The 20,207-nt window shown below is 44.9% G+C and overlaps 2 protein-coding genes across 3 annotated transcripts; both read right to left on the bottom strand.

The window, feature by feature from the left end:
- Positions 1-471: 471 nt before the first annotated feature.
- On the bottom strand, positions 472-3,103 carry rpl10a (ribosomal protein L10a). Of its 2 annotated transcripts, XM_058085443.2 has the most exons (6): positions 2,973-3,103; positions 2,510-2,581; positions 2,356-2,436; positions 992-1,140; positions 753-925; positions 472-680 (listed from the first exon to the last, which is right to left on the bottom strand). In XM_058085443.2, exons 1-6 carry the CDS (start codon positions 2,975-2,977, stop codon positions 510-512), a joined length of 651 nt encoding a protein of 216 aa, XP_057941426.2. In that variant the 5' UTR covers positions 2,978-3,103; the 3' UTR covers positions 472-509. The 2 variants fall into 2 exon arrangements, with proteins under 2 accessions (XP_057941426.2, XP_078654066.1); XM_078797940.1 differs by lacking the exons at positions 2,356-2,436; positions 2,510-2,581; positions 2,973-3,103 and adding an exon at positions 1,210-2,228.
- Positions 3,104-8,688: 5,585 nt separating this feature from the next.
- fance (FA complementation group E) lies at positions 8,689-19,869 on the bottom strand. The gene is made up of 11 exons (XM_058085442.2): positions 19,572-19,869; positions 18,014-18,542; positions 13,029-13,094; positions 12,912-12,956; positions 12,780-12,836; positions 12,532-12,675; positions 12,325-12,448; positions 11,243-11,318; positions 10,443-10,509; positions 10,252-10,377; positions 8,689-10,165 (listed from the first exon to the last, which is right to left on the bottom strand). The coding sequence occupies exons 1-11, from the start codon at positions 19,787-19,789 to the stop codon at positions 10,067-10,069; spliced, it is 1,551 nt and encodes a 516-aa protein (XP_057941425.2). The 5' UTR covers positions 19,790-19,869; the 3' UTR covers positions 8,689-10,066.
- Between the last annotated feature and the right edge of the window lie 338 nt (positions 19,870-20,207).

Here is a 20,207-nt window from a genome sequence, read left to right as displayed (position 1 = left end):
AGACATTCCTTACGCGCGCGGGAGCTACCTGATCTTTCTCCGCCCCCTCTTTCGGATTGGTCACTTGCAACGCCTACTGTCTCCAGGTTATAGCCAATCCGAGGCAGAGTGACGGGTCCACATAGCAGCAGTTTTGGATGAACACATCAAATAAACGTTTAATTATGCAAATGTCATGTTTTAAATGTTACTTGTATTATTCATTTATCGTTATTGTCATTTGTATCAATTGCTGTAGAATGCATGCAGCTACGTGGAACTATTCTGCTGTTGTGTCTGGTCAAGAATCGACCCACTTGAGCCGTATGACTACTTGATGTCAGGACTGCAGGATTATGTGGGTCAAATTCTTGATGTTATAATTGAAAATTAAAAATTTATCAGGAAATAAATATGTTCATGTTTGACAAAGAATGTGGATGTGCAAAAGTGCAGTTCTCCTTAGCATTCAAACAAAAGTACACACCAATCTTGTTGGAACTGGAACTCATTTATTTCTAGAAAAACCATCAATAGAGGCGCTGAGGTTTGCCCATGGTACTCTTAATGTAAAGGGCCCGCACGTTCTGCCAGTTCTTCTTGAGAAGCGACACCAGGAAGTTGACGGCCAGGTGGATGTTGTACACCAGCTCGTCCTCAGTCATCTTCACGTGTCCGACGGCTACAGCCAGACAGAGCACCTGAACACAAAGTAGGGCTGAGTGTGGACAAGTACAGCTGGGAGGAACCAGCAGCGACAGAGCACAACGTACCTTCTTCATCTGGAATTTGATGGTGGATTTCACCTCATCCACTTTGGTGTTCAGGTTTTCGTTATGGGTGAGCAGCGAGGGGAACTTGCCGGCCTTGTTCAGACCAGGTCCCAAAATACGAGGAATCTGCTTAATCAGGGATTCCGAGGCCAGGAACGCATCATACTTTTTGGCTAGAAAGAAAGCAATCATTAAACATCCTGACAAATCATATGCAGAGGTACGAGATATCTCCTTACCGAGCTTCTTCACCAGTTTCTTGTTTTTGTTGAGCTTTTTTAGGGCATCAACATCCATGTGTGGCAGGGAGGCGGCCTTGGCCTCGTCACAATGCTGCTGGTCTCCCAGGACACAGACTGAAAACTTCGGCCTAGGGAGGGTCTTCAGCCTGAGAAAAGCAAACAGTTGTAAAACTCCTCGTCAGCCGTTTCCTCCGTTTGAGAAAACGCAACCATACCACCACAGTGGCAGACGTCCAGTTGACTTCATTCATAACAGACTGAACATTGGTCGACCTGAGGTCATGAACCTTTGACAGCTCACTCTCTCAAAGCCTCCCCTCATGTTTTAAGACCCAGGGTAGGAGTCCGCCTGCCTGGCCTCCACCAGCTGGGGCTGGGTCAGCTCAGCCAGACTACCCAGAGTACTTCTCCATGGCTGCCCCAGCCTGTCTGAGCTGCACTATGACTTCATTAAAGGGGACCCATCATGCTTTCCACTTTTCTGACCTATACATGTGGTTAGAATGTTGGAGCAGTAAGTAACTGTTTGTGTAAATCACAGAGCAAAAGTGCTAGCATACAGGGAGCGAGGTTGCTAATAGCAACATGAGATGTTACCGATGCTGTAGAAAACCAAATGCTAATGCTACTTACCATCGAGTCTCTACTTCCGGTTCGGATCCAACACGTGGCTGTATTAGGGATGGCCGTTTGACAAACTTTTTGATCGATAATCATGACAATTAATAATCAATTATCGATTTAATCATTAAGAAATGTCTGATAGACTAGATACACTTCACCGTGCACACTTTGTTCCTACCGTCAGATACTGCGGCAGGGCAGAAGTCAGCTCGCAGGCGGTTTTCGCCCCCCGCTGGTGGGATATTTTACTACCGCCACAGTGAAGTTGATTACATTGCTTTCTCCACACTACATGAACGCTATTTAACTGTCGAAAAAACAGAAAAATCAGGATCAACAAAATTCTTAATGATCAATTATCAATCATGGGTTAATCGTGCTCTTCCCCAGGCTGTATGTTAAAAGCCAACATTTATCATCAACTCCTATACCTGTGACAGCTCATGGATGCCCTTTTAAGTACTAATGAATGTGACCAACCACAGCAAAGTAGGCGTGCTGCGGGTGGAATACAATAAAACAGTTTATGGGAACCATGAAATCCTAGGAAATACAGCGGAATAGGTTCAGATTCTGGAAAAACTAGAACACTTTCTGTGCCGATTATAGTGTATCTTGACACCACAACTCTACAAAGAATGAGCACAATAGGTCCCCTTTAAGTAAATTTTCTACTCCTAATGTCAACATTCAGACAGGTCTGGAAGCAAGCAAGGAAAAGGTTGGGTGAGACCAACCTGACTGTGCCGGAGAAACGCTTGTCCTTCTGGGGATCATAATTTTTCAGGCTGATCTGCAGCTCCACCGTCTCCACAAACCTTCACATTAATGTAGTAAAAATTAGCACTGCAGCACAATTCCTCAACACCATAAAACATGATGGAAACTTACTTCCTCTTCTTGGTCACGGACCCCTGCAAGACCTCCTTGACAGCCTCGTACAACGTGTCTCTGGAAACCTTGCTGCAATGGACATGTTCAAGTATGGCTACCGGTTACTGGGATAACAGCTACAACTCACACGTTAGAGGATAACAATTGTACACAGGTCAAAATGACATAAAGTGCATTAATATGGCATATAATATAATGTTTACCAACTATTTAGTACTTTATATAGAAAAGCGTCAGCTTTAATGAGTCGGGCGACAACGGATGGCTTACGATTTTAACAATCTGTAAAACAAGCAACACGGGCACCTGAGAAGCCACCGGTAAGAAAGTGCTGCAAGTGGTTAAAATGGCTGCCTTATAGAGCCGTTGCTGTTAAGGATAGATAACCAAAGGGAATTAAAGCACAATGCCGAGTGGAATATGCTTTTAAAAGGACATTTATCGTAAACATCCACCGTACCTCATGACGGTAGCTTCGCACCCTCGTCTCGCTACGTAGAAAGGAAATGCTAAGGGAAGTGACGTTGAAAATAGAGCCCATGTGTTACGTCATCATACAGCGTCGGCAACGGTTTTTTAAATAAAATCTTATCTTTTTTCCAAAGTGAATTAACAATCCGTTATTTTAGCAACTTTAGTTTTATATTGACAAGACATCACGTCACCATTCTTTTACATCAAGTACAGTAACATGTATCGAAATGTATAAGATTTATTTGGTCCACGTGACGGGTTGCTGCAGGACCAGGAGTAGTTGGTAAGCAGGTCAACTCCCGACACCTGGGCCCGGGTGACACCTTGGGAGCCTAAAAACCTCGACCTGAGGACACATGAGGGGAGAGAACGACGGATAGAGCTTAGCTGTAGTTGTAGTCTGCGTTGTGTGATTTGTGGCAATAAATGTTGGCATTGTTTGGTCAAGCCGGGTCTTCCCCCATTGTTGTTGTCGCTGCCTAAGAGCCAGGTCGTGACGAATGGAGAAGACTTAAGTAATTACCTTTTGAGGTCTACCCAGTTTGCTTCTGAAGGATTTCATATATGTTGGTCTCCTACGTGGTTGGAGGGGGAGTTGTGTTGTGTGGTTGGGTCCTACTTTAGGCTGCAGTTCGATGCTCTGGGCTTCCACTACAGGCGCGCCTCTACAAATAAAAAGGTAAGCAGAAACCTGTTTATTCAAATTCTGCTATTGGTCAATAACAAATTTGGTGGAAACCTGGTAGCATTGTGTCTGTGTGTCTGAGAATATTATTACGCTAGCAGGTGTGTTGACATGTGACATTATTGTGAAGTTTTGAGAAAACCGGTGTGTGTTCCAGTATACTGCGTGGTCCGGGACCACTAAGGGTCGGCATACCCAACTGGGTGGAGGGCTGTAAATGTAACGCTCCATTCCAGGTCCTGTGAAGGGCAGTACACCAGCAGGCGGTGAGGGGAACGCTTCACATGGATGCTTAAATAGACAGGGTCTATTTGATAACTTTCATTATTGCTCAACATTCTTGCAACTATCAGTTTTGTATTTGTTTTTGTTTTAATTGTTGTTGGAATAGAATGGAAGGTGAGTTGGACCGAGAATGTGAGGAGTGGGAAATGTGTGGGGGTCCCCCGAGGGTGTCAGAAAGTGAGTTGTTTGGTCTTGTGGAAAGTCAGGTTATGAGGGGCTTGGTAAGTCAGGATAAGAATAAAGATAGACAGATGATACGTAAAACATGGGAAGTGTGTGATGGAGAGAGTTGGGATAATATTGTGAAGGTTCAGAGTTCAGTTCAGACAGGAGGAGGAAAAGATTATGAAAGAAATAAGACAGGTGGAGGAGAAAATTGAGCAGGCGTCATTCTGGCAGAAGTCAGAACTTAAGAAGACGCTGAAAAAATTGGAAGATTCCAGGCGAATGATTCATTCGATGGGGATGGCAAGCTTGGCTTTGGCTGCCCCGTACATGACGCGGGAAAATCAGTCAAAGGCGAGAAGGGCCCTAGTGGTCACGCCATCGGCACCCCCGCCCAATTCAAACCCTCCCAGTGGAGTCTATCCTACTCTTAAGATTTCAGGGAGAAGTTGACATTAATGGCGAGGAGTTAAATAGACACGTTCCGACCCTACAACAAGCAAGGCGCCATCCCCCAATAGACATAGGCAGACCCTGTGCCACAGGTTGGCGACCCGTCAGTGGAGACTGGTGGTGCGACTTCCTGCACGGGTGCGGTGCAAAACATGTCCCCTATAGATTCGGCCAGACACAGTAAAAGCATATTTAAGATTTTAAAACAAATTGACATGTCTAATGTGTTGCCAGAAGGCAGTACCAGGTGCCGATACACTACTGAGACAGATTATGGCAGGCGCCAGCCAGCGACACCTACGGCGGAACGGTATACACAATGATGACATATCCCTAACGCCATCTTCACCAACCCCTGTGAGACGAGACGACACAGGGGCTCGATCTAAAACAGTTATGCCTTTAAAAGTTGACGTGTTGGGCCAGCACACGGTATACACACCTTTTACCATAACAGACATTGACGGCATGTGTCGTAAGTTGCCTCCACTAGCCCGTGGAGCAGACCCATGGATCAACGAGGTATTGCGCCTCACAGCTGGCCTCAGTTTGGCCTGGGGAGACGTCCGCTGTCTGTGACTACACTGTTTCAGGCAGTGCTAGCTTGAATGCCCTCGTCAGTGGCTAATAAATTAAAAGATGTTCCTAATCTGTCAGTCGAAACAGAAAAATCATACAAAGCAATCTTGTTACACCACATGCGCAGGCACCGGGAGGAGGAGGACGAAAAAGATAAAACACAAAAGGATTCAGCAGCACAACTATTGAAATTATAATCGGCTAAAGAACGAGAATTCACCTCAGATAAAAAGAGAAAAACATAATGTGGCAGGGGTGTGGTGGCATATCTAACCGAGGTGGGAGAAGGGGTGGACCGTCTCAGGGCTACACTGGCTGTTTCGTGTGCGGAGCGCTTGACCACTGGGCACGAGATTCCTCACCTGCACTGGACAGTGGCCACCATCAGGACCACCGCAGTTGCTCCCACAACAACAGCAGCAGCAACCATGGGCTCATCAACCACAAGGCATGCAGTCACAAGGAGGCTCACATGGGCGGGTCGGCCCATTCCACCGACCTCAGCAACAGCAAGCGGCTTCTCAACCTCCCCTGCTGACTCTGGTTTAACCCTGACGTTGCCAGATGGCACGACAGTGGACTGCAACAACCAAAGTACAGGAGGACAATACCTGCTCAAAGAACTGCCGGCAACCACAACAGCCGACATTTATTGGTGCCTTCTGACTCGGACTTTGTCACCGAGCAGTGTGGTGTCAGTCTATGAGACGTGGAAACCATGGATCCTGTCCAAGGCCACGTATATGCCTCCCACCACCCCGTTACATTGCACATTGTTTTACGACACACAACAGGATATGACATATCAGGAAGGTATGGAGTAGTGGTTAAATTCTTCTCGTCTTTTCGCAGGTCCTGAGGGGGTGGCGGCCAGCGTCTATTTTGTTAAGTTGGAACAGGTACAAAGGCACCCCTGATTCGGCGCCACACATCTCTTTGGCTGTGGCCCCAGGACATGAACAACGGTCCTTGGGTCCCATGGTGAAACGGTTGTTGGCAGCTAAAGACTGGACGCCGCTCCCTGAGGTACCGCAGGTACAACACTCTCCCTCGGAGTCGGCGTATCGTGTGGTGTGCCAATGCACAGACGTGTCCGTTGTTCAACATCGTTTGATTGACAGGCACGAGCTAAAAACACTGACAGATCACGAACTCTCCGGACCCATGTTGGACACCATCCCGGAGGGGGTGTGGTCCAACGGTCCATTTGACGTAGGTTTTTGTGCTTTCACCTATCATGGCCAACGGTTCCAGTACACCCGCATGCCCCAAGGTTTCAAGAACAGCCCTGGTTTGTACAATCATCATTTGCGCCAGGTGTTGTCAGTTTTGCAGCTTCCAGATGGATGAACGATCTCCTCCTCGCCACTGACTCTGCTGATTGTTGTTTGCAGGCCACAGAAGCCGTGCTGCTGTGCCTGTACGAATTGGGCTTCAAAGTCTCACGCAAAAAGCTACAATGCTGGAGGAAAACTGTCACCTTTCTGGGTCGTGTTCTCTCAGCTGCTGGCTACGCCATGTCGGACGCCCATCGTGCGTCCATCCTCAGGCATCCTAAGCCTTCCACGGTGGGTGAAATGCTGTCCTTTTTGGGACTGTGTGGTTACAGTCGACAGTACATCCCCTGCTACGCGGAACGCACTGCACCCTTGCGCGCGTTAGTGCGTGCCAAGGGCTCTAAGCATGCCAACGCCAGGCTGGACTGGGACTCAGAGACTTCACAAGCCTTTGTGACCCTAGTTCAGTCGCTGGCCTCTGCTTTAGCTGCGCAGACAACCGTTGTGTACTCGTTACACCGCGGGGGTCGCGACTCTCATCCAAAAGACCACCCTGCCCCGGAGGATGTCTCATCTCTTAGGTCGCCTCGGTCTGCATTGGATGCAGCCTGTGAAGAGGGAGGTGGTGAAGATGTCACTGCCCTTGGCAATATCCCGAGCCCTGGGGGCTCCTCCTCCCAAACCAACAACTGAGGCGATTTCTGGATTAACTAACGCACACACACACACACACACACACACACTGATAGTTCAGCACCTGATTACACTGATACTGCACAACATACATGCAAGCGGCAAACTATATTACATGCCACTTAGGATAAGCTTCCTGGCTTTGTTTTGACATTTTTGTCATTAGCTATACTTCTTTATCTCACTCTGTGTTCTTTTTAGTCTGTAGGTGTGGTCGGAGGCCGAATAACTGCCACGGCGGTCCCAGACAGAATGGTGTCCACCAGTGCTTCTAAACGTTACAAGAGAGAGTTCCAGACGAATATAAATTAGTCAATCAGATTGCGGCAGGTTTTGAGTCAGTTATCCCTTGGATCACCATTAGTAAAAAGTGTTGATCGCATCAATCATGTGCATTACAATCTACAGCGCCTCTCCAATCAGACCGAAGAAGGCTTCAAGGCGGTAAGTGAACAGTTGCGGGCCACGTCTTTGATGTCCTTTCAAAATCGTATCGCTCTCGATATGTTATTGGCAGAAAAACATGGTGTGTGTGCAATGATTGGTACGGAATGTACTTTCCACTTTCATCCCAAACATTACGGCAGCGGGTGGTCATTTGTCTCGTGCAATTGAAGGTCTCACAGCTTTGAATAAACGCATGAAATCATATGTCGGTGTGGACACCAGCCCGTGGGACTCGTTGATGACCTACTTTGGTAAGGGGAAAGAGTTGGCCTCCGGCATTATTATTACAGTTTTAGTGTTTCTTGTTTTGGCTGTTCTTTTCGTTTGTTCGTTGTCAGTTTGCTGTTGTCTCCCGTGTTCAAGTGCCTTTTCCAGCTCATCCTGTCCAGGGTGATGGCGGCCGTTGGGCGAGGTCAATATCAGTTGGCCCGCCTGCATCCACCGCCCCCACAGGGTGACCGGGTGCTTCTTCCCTAACTCTGATCCGGTATTTCACCTTGTGGCCTCTGTTGAGGCCATGAGGGGGATTGAAGGATTTCATATATGTTGGTCTCCTATTTTTTTGTGTCTCATATATGTGTGTCTCCTATTTTTTGTGTCTCATGTATGTTTGTCTCTTATTTCTTGTGTCTCACTCATATAACTATGCACTACATTTAATCAAGTAGAACCAAGCAGCCTTGGGCAAATCAAAGGACACATAATCGCTTTCAGGCACATACAGTTCCGGAGCTCTCCTACACATCCACAATTTTGACTAACAACAGATAACGGGGGAGCATGACGTCGGCAGCCATGGCCTGTCGATAACAGCTGGCTCCACCGCTCCACCCCGCCCGCCCTGCGTTGGTGAGAAGACGTCTGCAGAGGAAAGGAGGGGGGCCACCTGTGATACGCCAGAGATCTACCAACATTTCTTAGCATAATAAAAGCCGGGCAGGGACAGTTAGCTGTACTCATTTGTTCTGACCTGTAAGTAAAGCCTACGTCTCTGCAGGTGTTAGGGGAAGACTTATGGGCCCGGAGCTCCGTGTAATCTGACTGGTCTGAGAGTAAACCATATAACTGACAAGTTCGTTGGCATCTCTTGCCTCCAACACGACACCCACAGGAATCACTGACCTAAGAACAGGTGGTCAAAATCCAACACTTCTTATTTTTGTTTCTATTCTAAACTGTTGAATTTTTAGTTACGGCATATATAAAATCGGGTGCGCTAGTCATATGCGCGGTTATTATTTTAACGACTGGAGGGTGCCCAGTTCCTGGTCCATTGAAGGATGTCGGATCAGAACAAACCAACTGTCAACTTTCTTAACTGCCCTTTATTCAATTCCACAGGATCAACACACGGCCGAGTGGCGAGCATGGAGGCCAGGGGCAGGAGATGGGAAGACTTGGGTTGGATTCTCCACTTGGACATCTGTGTGGAGTTTGCATGTTCTCCCTGTGCATGCGTGGCTCTCTCCGGGTACTCTGGTTTCCTCCCACATTCCAAAAACATGCTAGCTTCATTGGCCACTCCAAATTATCCATAGGTATGAATGTGAGTGTGAATGGTTGTGCTCTGTGATTGGCTGGCCACCAGTCCAGGGTTCTCACCCGAAGACAGCTGGGATAGGCTCCAGCATACCACCACCCTAGTGAGGATAAGCGGCATAAAAAAGGGCAGATGGCGGATCAACACAGACTGTGCTTTTATCTGGCTTATACTGCCATTTAGCGGTAAAACAGGTGAACGCCGACATGACCTACTTGCACTTCTCCAATTAAAGGTGCAGCTACATATTATGCAGACATTCAGCATAGTAAGCATAGTAAGCAATAGTCCAGCATAGTAAGAATTACCCAAATAAATGAAGGCACTCCAAATATAACATCAGCCATGTCTACAGCCTATAGTGAAATGGAAACATGCCTAGTTGCACACAACAAATAGTCCACCAAATGTTTGTCCTTGGTCAGAGGCACCGCTGGTGCCATGGAGCTCAGAAGCCAGACGTGAGGAGGTCGTGTTGACAAACTGCAGACAACCTCAGAACAACAGTAGTAGAAATGTGGTCATTACACGTTTTTTGTGGGACGACCTTGGTGCACCTTGGTGCAGACATCGGTGAGCTTTGTGGTCCTCTCCACCTCCGTGGATGTTCCGTGTGTCCTATATTAACACCCCTTTCCTGCTTCTGGCTTCAGAAACTGTGTGGCAGATATTGGCCTACAGCCACGCCCATAAGGAAGCCCCTCCTCTGTGACATCACAAAAGAACAGTTTTACCACGCCCTTTGAAGCCGAGCATTTTGAGCCATCCAGAACTTCTTTCACTTCCAAATCCCCAAACATCATCTGAAACTCTGGCATGGTTTAACACCACAATACAACATTCTAACTCAGAACGTGCAAAGAGCCTTCAACCAAACGTAATATCATGTCTGAGCTGCACATCGACCTGTGAACCAAAGAGACTATTTATATATATATTTATAGCTGTCCACATATTTAGGGGATTCTTTTCAATGCTGCTTGGAGAGACTTTTTTAGAAAGGTCCCATGGATCATCAGGCATCCAGATAAGTCCTTTTTGTTTGAAGCATTCATCTAAAAACAAATGAGATCATAATAGACACTAGTGGATGTCAAACAACAAAGAGTCAGCTACCATGTAGAGCAACTAAAACACTTACAGTGCTGCCATATTTTGTGAGGATAGTCAACAACAATTTGGAAAAGTTCACAGACTTTGTGAAGCGAGGACCTTGGCGAACCAGCTGAGCAGTCAACTGGGTGAACAGTTCCACATTCATATCGGGCTGCAAAACAAAGGCGGTAGGGTCAGTGAAGAGGACTATTATGATTATGGGATCCATTTGCTAACCTCGGAGTCCAGCAAGCTGTGTATAACAGAGAGCACCGGCTCGCTCCATGACATTCTGAGTGTCATTCTGGAAGGACAATTAGGTACAAATCAGCAATCATTTTTCATATGATGTATATTTAATCATTACAAGGAATTTAAAGGTCCCGCATTATACTATTTTACGTTAGTCTTAGTGTTCACAACAGTGCAACTGAAGAGTATTTTCCCAATTAGTAAGAATTACTGGTAACACGCCATTAGCTTTAATAATAATTAGCTGGTTTTGAGTATTGTGGACTCCACCCCCTTTTTACATATCCACTATGGCTTGTCCAATATATATTACTTACGACATACGCAGTCTAACCGGCGAACACAAATGCCAGTAGCCCAAGCGTAACTCCAATTATTTTCTCAATGATATTCTATTTGAATTGTAACTATTTTCTGTCATGCAGGAATCATTTTGAAGTACTAACTGCAGAATGTATAAACATACATTATACATTATAACAGTTACTGAGGAACATGTATAAACAAAGTGATGAAACTCACCCCTGACTGACGGATAGTTGTTAGAGCACCAGGATTTATAAATTTATGTTCAGATGCGTAGAAAATGCATACAAAAGGAGGGCTCATCTAGCTTGGCGTCATGAAAGCGGTCAACTTCAAAAGTGACTGCTGAAGACCTTGTCTCATAAGGTGGGCAATTTTCCCATTTGGTGGTTACAGGCAGGCTGCAGGGACACCTTTTACTGCTACGTCATTAAAAGGTGTATTTAGCATAACAGGGGACCTTCAAATGTTTGTCTCACTGGAGCACTAGAAGCGTGTAGTGGGAATGGAGGCAGCCCTCTATCAGCTTCTTCAGGAGCTCAGCCTGTGCACCCCCTACACAGACAATGGCAATTCAAACCATGCTTCAACTACAGTAAAGTCTCGTTATATCGATATCGGTTAAAACGAAATACTACTTATTACGATACTATTTTCATTTCCCGGCAAATTTCTAGTCTTTTATGATATAATTAGTTCCGTTAGTACGATACCCAGTTATTATGATAATCCGGTTACTACGATGCCCTTTTCATCTCCCGCCAGCCAATTTGGTCTGCTTATATCGATACAAAAGCATCTTAAATCAATCTTTGCTTAAGGATTTCAATACCAAAAAAGAACACGGCGAACGGCTGCTTCCAGTCAACTTTATTTTTCACACTTCCACCACCAGAGCGCAGCACACAAACCGATTCCCACACTTCCTGATTCACAGGTCATGCTCAACCCGCCCCACATAGCTGGCCAAACACATGCCTGCAACAGAAGAACCAACTGACATAGCATACACACCTATTCCAACGAAGACACAAGCGTACAAATACATGTATTTAATTGTGTTGTATTCAGATATCTTTTTATCGCTTGCAATAAGCACTGTTTTTCATGCTGTGGCCTGTTTTTTGCATGTACATGCTGGCGTTCGTGATTTCTCTCGTGTGTATAGATTCTATACAGGCATGTGTTTGGCCAGCTATGTGGGGCGGGTTGAGCATGACCTGTGAACCAGGAAGTGCGGGAATCGGTGTGTGTGCTGTGCTCTGGTGGTGGAAGTGTGAAAAATAAAGTTGACTGGAAGCAGCCGTTCGCCGTGTTCTTTTTTGGTATTGAAATCCTTAAGCAAAGATTGATTTAAGCTGCTCGACATTGTTCTATAGTATAGAACAATGTCGAGTGCATTATTGCCCACTTTTAATGCAGTTCGGCGCAGGATCGGATATATGGATAGTCCGGTTATATCGGTATTTTTTCCGGCTCCCGAGAATATCGATATAACGAGACTTTACTGTATTAGGTGAACTGTGTACGTTGTGATGTTACCAAATGACCTTTTCCTCACCTAAACTCTCCACCGCCAGAACGGGTTCAATCAAGGCGTGGCACATTGATCTGGTGTAGCGGCTGCAGAGTGACATGACAACGGTCAGCAGAGATCTGGAGGCCGGCTCCGAGAGGGACAGGACCTGCTCACGGAGATGACGTCTTACCGGGACAGCCTGACACTGCTGCACATGTGTGTATGTGCATGGGGAAACTAAGCATGTACCTTCTGCAGCAGGAGACTCTTGATGAGTGCTGCCGCTGTGCTGAAGCTGAGGTCAGGCGAGAGAGCTAGTATGCTTCTGCAAACTTTAGGCAGAGTCTGCTCTGCCAGGTCAGACAAACCCAGCATGGAACACAGCACCGGCACCTTTCACACAAGAGAAGATGCCGACTTAGTGGCCTTTTCGCTCCCCGATGAATGACTTGACATCCAACAGAGTATGCCTTTCTATACACCATCACAGAACATACTTGTTTGGTGTCACAGTTATTCAACAGTTGAAACGCCTCCGTAGAACTCTGGTCCCACTGTAAATGGCAGATAGCCACAACAATAATAAACGTGCAGTAGAACAGGAAAACCAACATTTCTTAGTTTCTTACCTCTGTCTGGCCATCCAGTAATTCCTTTATTTGGACAGCAGACACCTGAGGAAGGACATCCAGTAGATTATGTTTCATGTGATCTCATGGCTATTAATATAGCAGGCTTATCTTTACCTTGATATGTTCAGGCAGAAAATCATGGCTGCTTTCCTGCGCTGGCACCTCACTTGGAGCACCCCCCTTCAGAAACAAGCATTACAGAGTTAGTGGTGACCCTTGTAAGTTCTATCCATAGAACACTAAGGTACACAGAAATACAATAGTTACTGAAGAAAACATGAACAACTCATGAGGAAGTCACCACTCAGGCCAGGCTTTTAAGCACAGGTAATACTTTGTACACATTTGAAGTTGTATGTAGGAAGAATGGATATACAGTAAAGTCTCGTTATATCGATATTCTCGGGAGTCGGAAAAAATACTGATATAACCGGACTATCCATATATCCGATCCTGCGCCGAACTGCATTAAAAGTGGGCAATAATGCACTCGACATTGTTCTATAGTATAGAACAGGGGTCAGCAACCCACGGCTCCAGAGCCGCATGTGGCTCTTTAACCTCTTTGTTGTGGCTCCCTTCACAATGCTGAAGTATTTTTTTTAACACCCAAATGGGGAAAATACGCATCTTTGAAAAAAATCTGACCAAAATTCCCTCCAAATCTGGCAGTTAATTAAAATTTTGGGAGACTCGCAATTTGCTCTGAATGTGAGCACGTCACTGCTTTTTTTAAATTATGTTTTGTGGCTCCAGTCTATTTTTCTTTAGTGAGCCAGGGGATAAAATGGCTCTTTTGATAGTAAAGGTTGCCGACCACTGGTATAGAACAATGTCGAGCAGCTTAAATCAATCTTTGCTTAAGGATTTAAAAAGAACACGGCGAACGGCTGCTTCCAGTCAACTTTATTTTTCACACTTCCACCACCAGAGCACAGCACACACACCGATTCCCGCACTTCCTGGTTCACAGGTCATGCTCAACCCGCCCCACATAGCTGGCCAAACACATGCCTGTATAGAATCTATACACACGAGAGAAACCACGAACGCCAGCATGTACATATGAAAAACAGTGATTATTGCAAGCGATAAAAAGATATCTGAATACAACACAATTAAATACATGTATTTGTACGCTTGTGTCTTCGTTGGAATAGGTGTGTATGCTATGTCAGTTGGTTCTTCTGTTGCAGGCATGTGTTTGGCCAGCTATGTGGGGCGGGTTGAGCATGACCTGTGAACCAGGAAGTGCGGGAATCGGTGTGTGTGCTGCGCTCTGGTGGTGGAAGTGTGAAAAATAAAGTTGACTGGAAGCAGCCGTTCGCCGTGTTCTTTTTTGGTATTGAAATCCTTAAGCAAAGATTGATTTAAGCTGCTTTTGTATCGATATATGAGCAGACCAAATTGGCTGGCGGGAGATGAAAAGGGCATCGTAGTAACCGGATTATCATAATAACTGGGTATCGTACTAACGGAACTAATTATATCATAAAAGACTATAAATTTGCCGGGAAATTAAAATAGTATCGTAATAAGTAGTAATTATAACCGATATCGATATAACGAGACTTTACTGTATTGTGGTGGACACTAGGGGGCAGGTCTCTCACCCAGTCGGCAGGCGGGTTGGGGGCGTGCTCTGATACCTGTCTTTTGGCGCGTAAATGTTAGCGCTATATAAGATGTTCCATCTTTGTGATAGTGTGGTTTTTGAGCAGTTAAAAAATAAAGCTCTGCACAAGACAAACATTGAGTCTTTCCTGCAACAGTCACAATATATGCTATATAGATACAGATATAGATTATTATTGATGCACACAATTAGCCTGAAACAATTTTAAATGTTTCACTGAGGTTTACTGTGATAAGCAAGGCACTTTATGTCTGATCAGATACTACGCTTTGTTTCTTATCAGGAGAATCAACGTCAGCCCGTAAAATGTGTAGTCACCTAACCACGGTTTGTCACATGTAAGTCTACCTAGGACTGTATGTGACCATGTGTCCGTACGATTCAACTTTCTAGGTAGTTTGGAGCTTCATTTGGTGAATATGTGGATGGCTACATCAATCATCATCACAACGTAGGTGTTTAAGTGTCACTTATCAATGTTGGTCCCTTCGTATTAGAATACTTCGTAAATGAAGTACAATTTAAATGTTGGCAGTCACATAAAACACAAATGGATCACCTCTAGTAGTTTTAATAGTTCATCATTATTCATACATTCATTTTCTACCGCTTATCCTCACGAGGGTCGCGGGGGTGCTGGAGCCTATCCCAGCTGACTTCGGGCGAGAGGCGGGGTACACCCTGGACTGGTGGCCAGCCAATCACAGGGCAGTTCATCATTATTTTAACTAGATATATGTATTATATATTGTATTTGTATATTGTATATTGTATTATTGAACTATTAATTTCCCATATATCCGTAGTACTCTAAAACAGGCTTGTTTCAAATAGTACAAAATATTGTACTTTTGTCCTAATAGTCACAAGGTACTATTGGACTAAGTCAGTGAACAAAAGGAGACTTGATATTTTAAACTTGAAATGACTTGAAATGCTCTCAACAACTTAGCCATGAACAGTCTTGCAATCTTCTTGGTTCATGTCCTGCTCGTTGTTGACAAACGTGACATAAGTTCATAAATAAGTCATGCAAATCTGTCGTTTAAAAGAATTGCAGATGCAGCAGCGGTGGCACAACACAGCTTGGGCACATGCATTTAGAGTAGTTACTGAGGAACTGATGAGTACAGCAGTTACTGAGGAGCTAAGGCACATACATTTAGAGTAGTTACAGAGGAACTCATGAGTAGAGTAATTAACGAGGAACTGGGACACATACATTTAGAGTAGTTACCGAGGAACTAAGCCACATTTAGAGTAGTCACGGAGGAACTCATGAGTAGAGTAGTTACCGAGGAACTAAGGTAGAGTAGTTACTGGGGAACTAAGGCATGTACATTTAGAGTGGTTACTGAGGAAGCAAGGCACATACATTTAGAGTAGTTATTGAGGAACTTATGAGTATAGTAATTACGGAGAAACTGATGTATATACATTTAGAGTGGTTACTTGGGGACTAAAGTATACAGTGAAGAAAATAAGTATTTGAACACCCTGCTATTTTGCTATTTCTCCCACTTAGAAATCATGGAGGGGTCTGAAATTTTCATCGTAGGTGCATGTCCACTGTGAGAGAGATAAACTAAAAAGAAAAATCCAGAAATCACAATGCATGATTTTTTAACAATTTATTTGTGTGATACAGCTGCAAATAAGTATTTGAACACCTGTGTATCATCTAGAATTCTGACCCTGAAAGACCTGTTAGTCTGCCCATTAGAAGTCCACCTGCACTCCATGTATCATCCTGAATCAGATGCACCTGTTTGAGGTCGTTAGCTGCATAAAGACACCTGTCCACCCCATACAATCAGTAAGACTTTAACTTGTAACATGGCGAAGACCAAAGAGCTGTCCAAAGACACCAGAGACAAAATTGTACACCTCCACAAGGCTGGAAAGGGCTACGGAGCAATTACCAAGCAGCTTGGTGAAAAAAGGTCCACTGTTGGAGCTATCATTAGAAAATGGAAGAAGCTAAACATGACGGTCAATCTCAATCGGAGTGGAGCCCCATGCAAGATATCACCTCGTGGGGTCTCAATGATTCTAAGAAAGGTGAGGAATCAGCCCAGAACTACACGACAGGACTTGGTCAATGACCTGAAAAGAGCTGGGACCACCGTTTCCAAGGTTACTGTAGGTAATACACTAAGACGTCATGATGTGAAATCATGCATGGCACGAAAGGTTCCCCTGCTTAAACCAGCACATGTCAAGGCCCGTCTTAAGTTTGCATATGACCATTTGGATGATACAGAGGAGTCATGGGAGAAAGTTTTATGGTCAGATGAGACCAAAATAGAACTTTTTGGTCATAATTCCAATAAGCGTGTTTGGAGGAAGAAGAATGAAGAGTACAATCCGAAGAACACCATCCCTACTGTGAAGCATGGGGGTGGTAGCATCATGCTTTGGGGGTGTTTTTCTGCACATGGGACAGGACGAGTGCACTGCATTAAAGAGAGGATGACTGGGGCCGTGTATTGTGAGATTTTGGGGAACAACCTCCTTCCCTCTGTCAGAGCATTGAAGATGGGTCGTGGCTGGGTCTTCCAACACGACAACGACCCGAAGCACACAGCCAGGAAAACCAAGGAGTGGCTCCGTAAGAAGCATATCAAGGTTCTAGCATGGCCCAGCCAGTCTCCAGACCTGAACCCAATCGAAAATCTTTGGAGGGAGCTCAAACTCCGTGTTTCTCAGCGACAGCCCAGAAACCTGACTGATCTAGAGAAGATCTGTGTGGAGGAGTGGGCCAAGATCCCTCCTGCAGTGTGTGCAAACCTGGTGAAAAACTACAGGAAACGTTTGACCTCTGTAATAGCAAACAAAGGCTACTGTACCAAATATTAACATTCATTTTCTCAGGTGTTCAAATACTTATTAGCAGCTGTATCACACAAATAAATTGTTAAAAAATCATGCATTGTGATTTCTGGATTTTTCTTTTTAGTTTATCTCTCTCACAGTGGACATGCACCTACGATGAAAATTTCAGACCCCTCCATGATTTCTAAGTGGGAGAAATAGCAAAATAGCAGGGTGTTCAAATACTTATTTTCTTCACCGTATACATTTAGAGTAGTTACTTAGGAACTCGTGAGTAGAGTAGCTGCCAACAAGCTCATGCGTAGAGTAGTTACTGAGGAAGTAAGCATGCACATTTAGAGTAGTTACTGGGGAGTAAGGTGCATACATTTAGGGTAGTTACTGAGGAAGTCACGAGTAGAGTCGTTACTGAGGAACTAAGGCACATAGGCACTAAGGCACATTTATCGTAGTTACTGAGGAAGTCATGAGTAGAGTAGTTACTGAGGAACAAAGGCACATATGTACATTTAGAGTAGTTACTGAGGAAGTCCTGAAGACCTAGTCATTAGCGGTAGGTTCATTCCTCACCTTATTGTAAAGTGACACTCGCAGAAAGAAAGACACCAGCAGACATGAAACCATGTACCTTCCTGTGATCGGGTAGAGGGTGAGTGTTTTCCTGTGCTCCTGCCTGCGTATCCAATTCCTCCAGCATCACCTCACTCGCTGCTTTTTCTCCTTCATGCACCCCGCTACCGTCATCCATCCGTACTCGCTTGCTTTGTTGCCTGTCCTCATCTGAATCCAGAATATCCAAGTCACCCTTCCTTTTCCTTTGTGTTCCAAAGTCCGACAACCAAGGTGCAGCCTGAGACTCCTCGGTTTGAATACTGAAGCATTCAGCCCACCCTGCGGTCTCGCCATCTAATCGCTGTGACAGCTCCTCCAGTCTGCGGTGGCACGCTTGTGTGTACAAGTGCTCTTCGCAGGGGGAGCCTAGATTTCTCTCCAGTTGTCTCGTCAATGCAGTGACCCAAGAACCAGGACTGTCGTCCTGACTGAGGCGCTGAAGTAGACGGAGGACACTGGCTTTGGGAACGCGTGAGTGGATCAGGTGGATGACTGTCAGCAGGTTTTGTTTCCACAATGCAGGGAACAGGCACACCAGGGCTTCTCTAGAATGTGTGAGAGAAGGAATGGCACAATAAAGCAATGTAGGACTTTTTCACCTGAAGGTGACTAAGGTAACGACTAACTATTAACTCCAGTCAGAAATATTGTGGCAAATATGTGTGGCATGGACTTTGGACATTCTTTCCACTTCCAAAAATGCTAACTGGGACATAGTTGCAACAAGTTTAATAACTGTAAAAGTCTGTAGCCATGGGCGTCCACATACTGAAAAATAAAAAATGTGCTAGGACGGGAGAAGAAGAGCTATGACCATATACTGGGATCTACTAATTTAATTACTATGGTACACTCTTCTGCACTTCTGGGTGTATGCTAGCCATCCCGCCACTATACTAAACAAATTATTCATAAGAGGCTACAAATTAAAAATGATGTGAAAAATATGGTCTCAAGTTTCTATGGGCTGTGGGAGCCATTTATACTTTTTATAATAACATTGTTATACTAAAAAAGGAGGGAAGTTTACTTCTTGACTTCTTGACCTCATAGTGATCGAGGGTGGGGGGGGGGCATTGGTGTCTGACAATTATGGCATTGGCTCTGACCACCCACACTGCAGTAGAAAGTTGATTAATGAATTAGAATGCGTAAGAAAGATTCGTTTTTGGTATGTTATTTTATGCTATTACAGATGCTATTTCTGTAATGTTTTACTTCACAAAATCAGCCAAGAATGTTTTTATCATGTTAAAAAGATGTCTGAGCCATCAAAAGAGCCACATCCGGATCCCGAGCCATAGGTTGCCCACCTCTGCTCTGTGGTATTAGACGCCATCCGTTCTGTTAAGTCAGCTTGCATTGCTGTCATGTAGTAGTTTTGGGCTTGTTGTGTTTTACCTTGTATTAGCTCAGACTTGGCAACTCAATTCCGAGAAATGACCATTTCAATGCAATTGCTGCTTTAACACTTATTTTAACCGAAAGTCCTGATTCTCTCAATACATGCAGCAAAAGGACCGAGCAGATTCCAAATTCTGGTTTATAAATCACCCTTGAGCCAAACGACTTACGTGGTCAGAGGCGGGTCATCCTTCCCGGGCCAGATGACTTCGTCCCGACAAAGCGTTGCTAGCAAGTTAGGCCAAGACAACTCGGGGAGAGTCCGCTGCTGCCTCCGGAAGACATCCAGCCATCCTGCCGTGCTAGCACCGCTATCTCCACACAGCAACGACCGGACCAACAACCTTGACTGCTCGTCAAAGCGACTCAAAGAATGTTCAGTGTTCATTTTGAGCAAGAGAACCAGTATTCAAGTTAATATCGCAACACGCTTCACGTTGGTTTTCTTCTTCGTATGTGGGATTAAGTGCACTCCACCCCCACCTAGTGGTCAGTAGCGGTAATCTAGATTCCAACGTTAATATGGATCGATACCAATGTAAAAAGATCCCGACTAGGATTTAGTTGGTTTCCTGTCCAACTGCAGATGCCGTGTGCCATTTGAACAATCTATTTAAAATCATTTACATTTGTTGTGGAGATAGTTTTGTAGGCTTGGTTTGATATTAAGTATTTTATATTAACCTACAAACTCTGACGAAATGTACTGAATTTTAACAGATCAATTAAAAAAACAAAACAGGTCATAATTCAGATTTAGTCTGAGGCGTCCAACTAAATAAAAGCATCGTAATAGATATACAGTG

The sequence above is a fragment of the Doryrhamphus excisus genome, linkage group LG17 (genome assembly GCF_037039965.1).
Source record: "Doryrhamphus excisus strain RoL-2023G ecotype Guam linkage group LG17, RoL_Dexc_Guam_v1.1, whole genome shotgun sequence".
Lineage (NCBI taxonomy): Eukaryota > Metazoa > Chordata > Actinopteri > Syngnathiformes > Syngnathidae > Doryrhamphus > Doryrhamphus excisus.
Note: the sequence above shows the minus strand (reverse complement) of the source record. Positions and strands in the feature narration are given on the sequence as shown.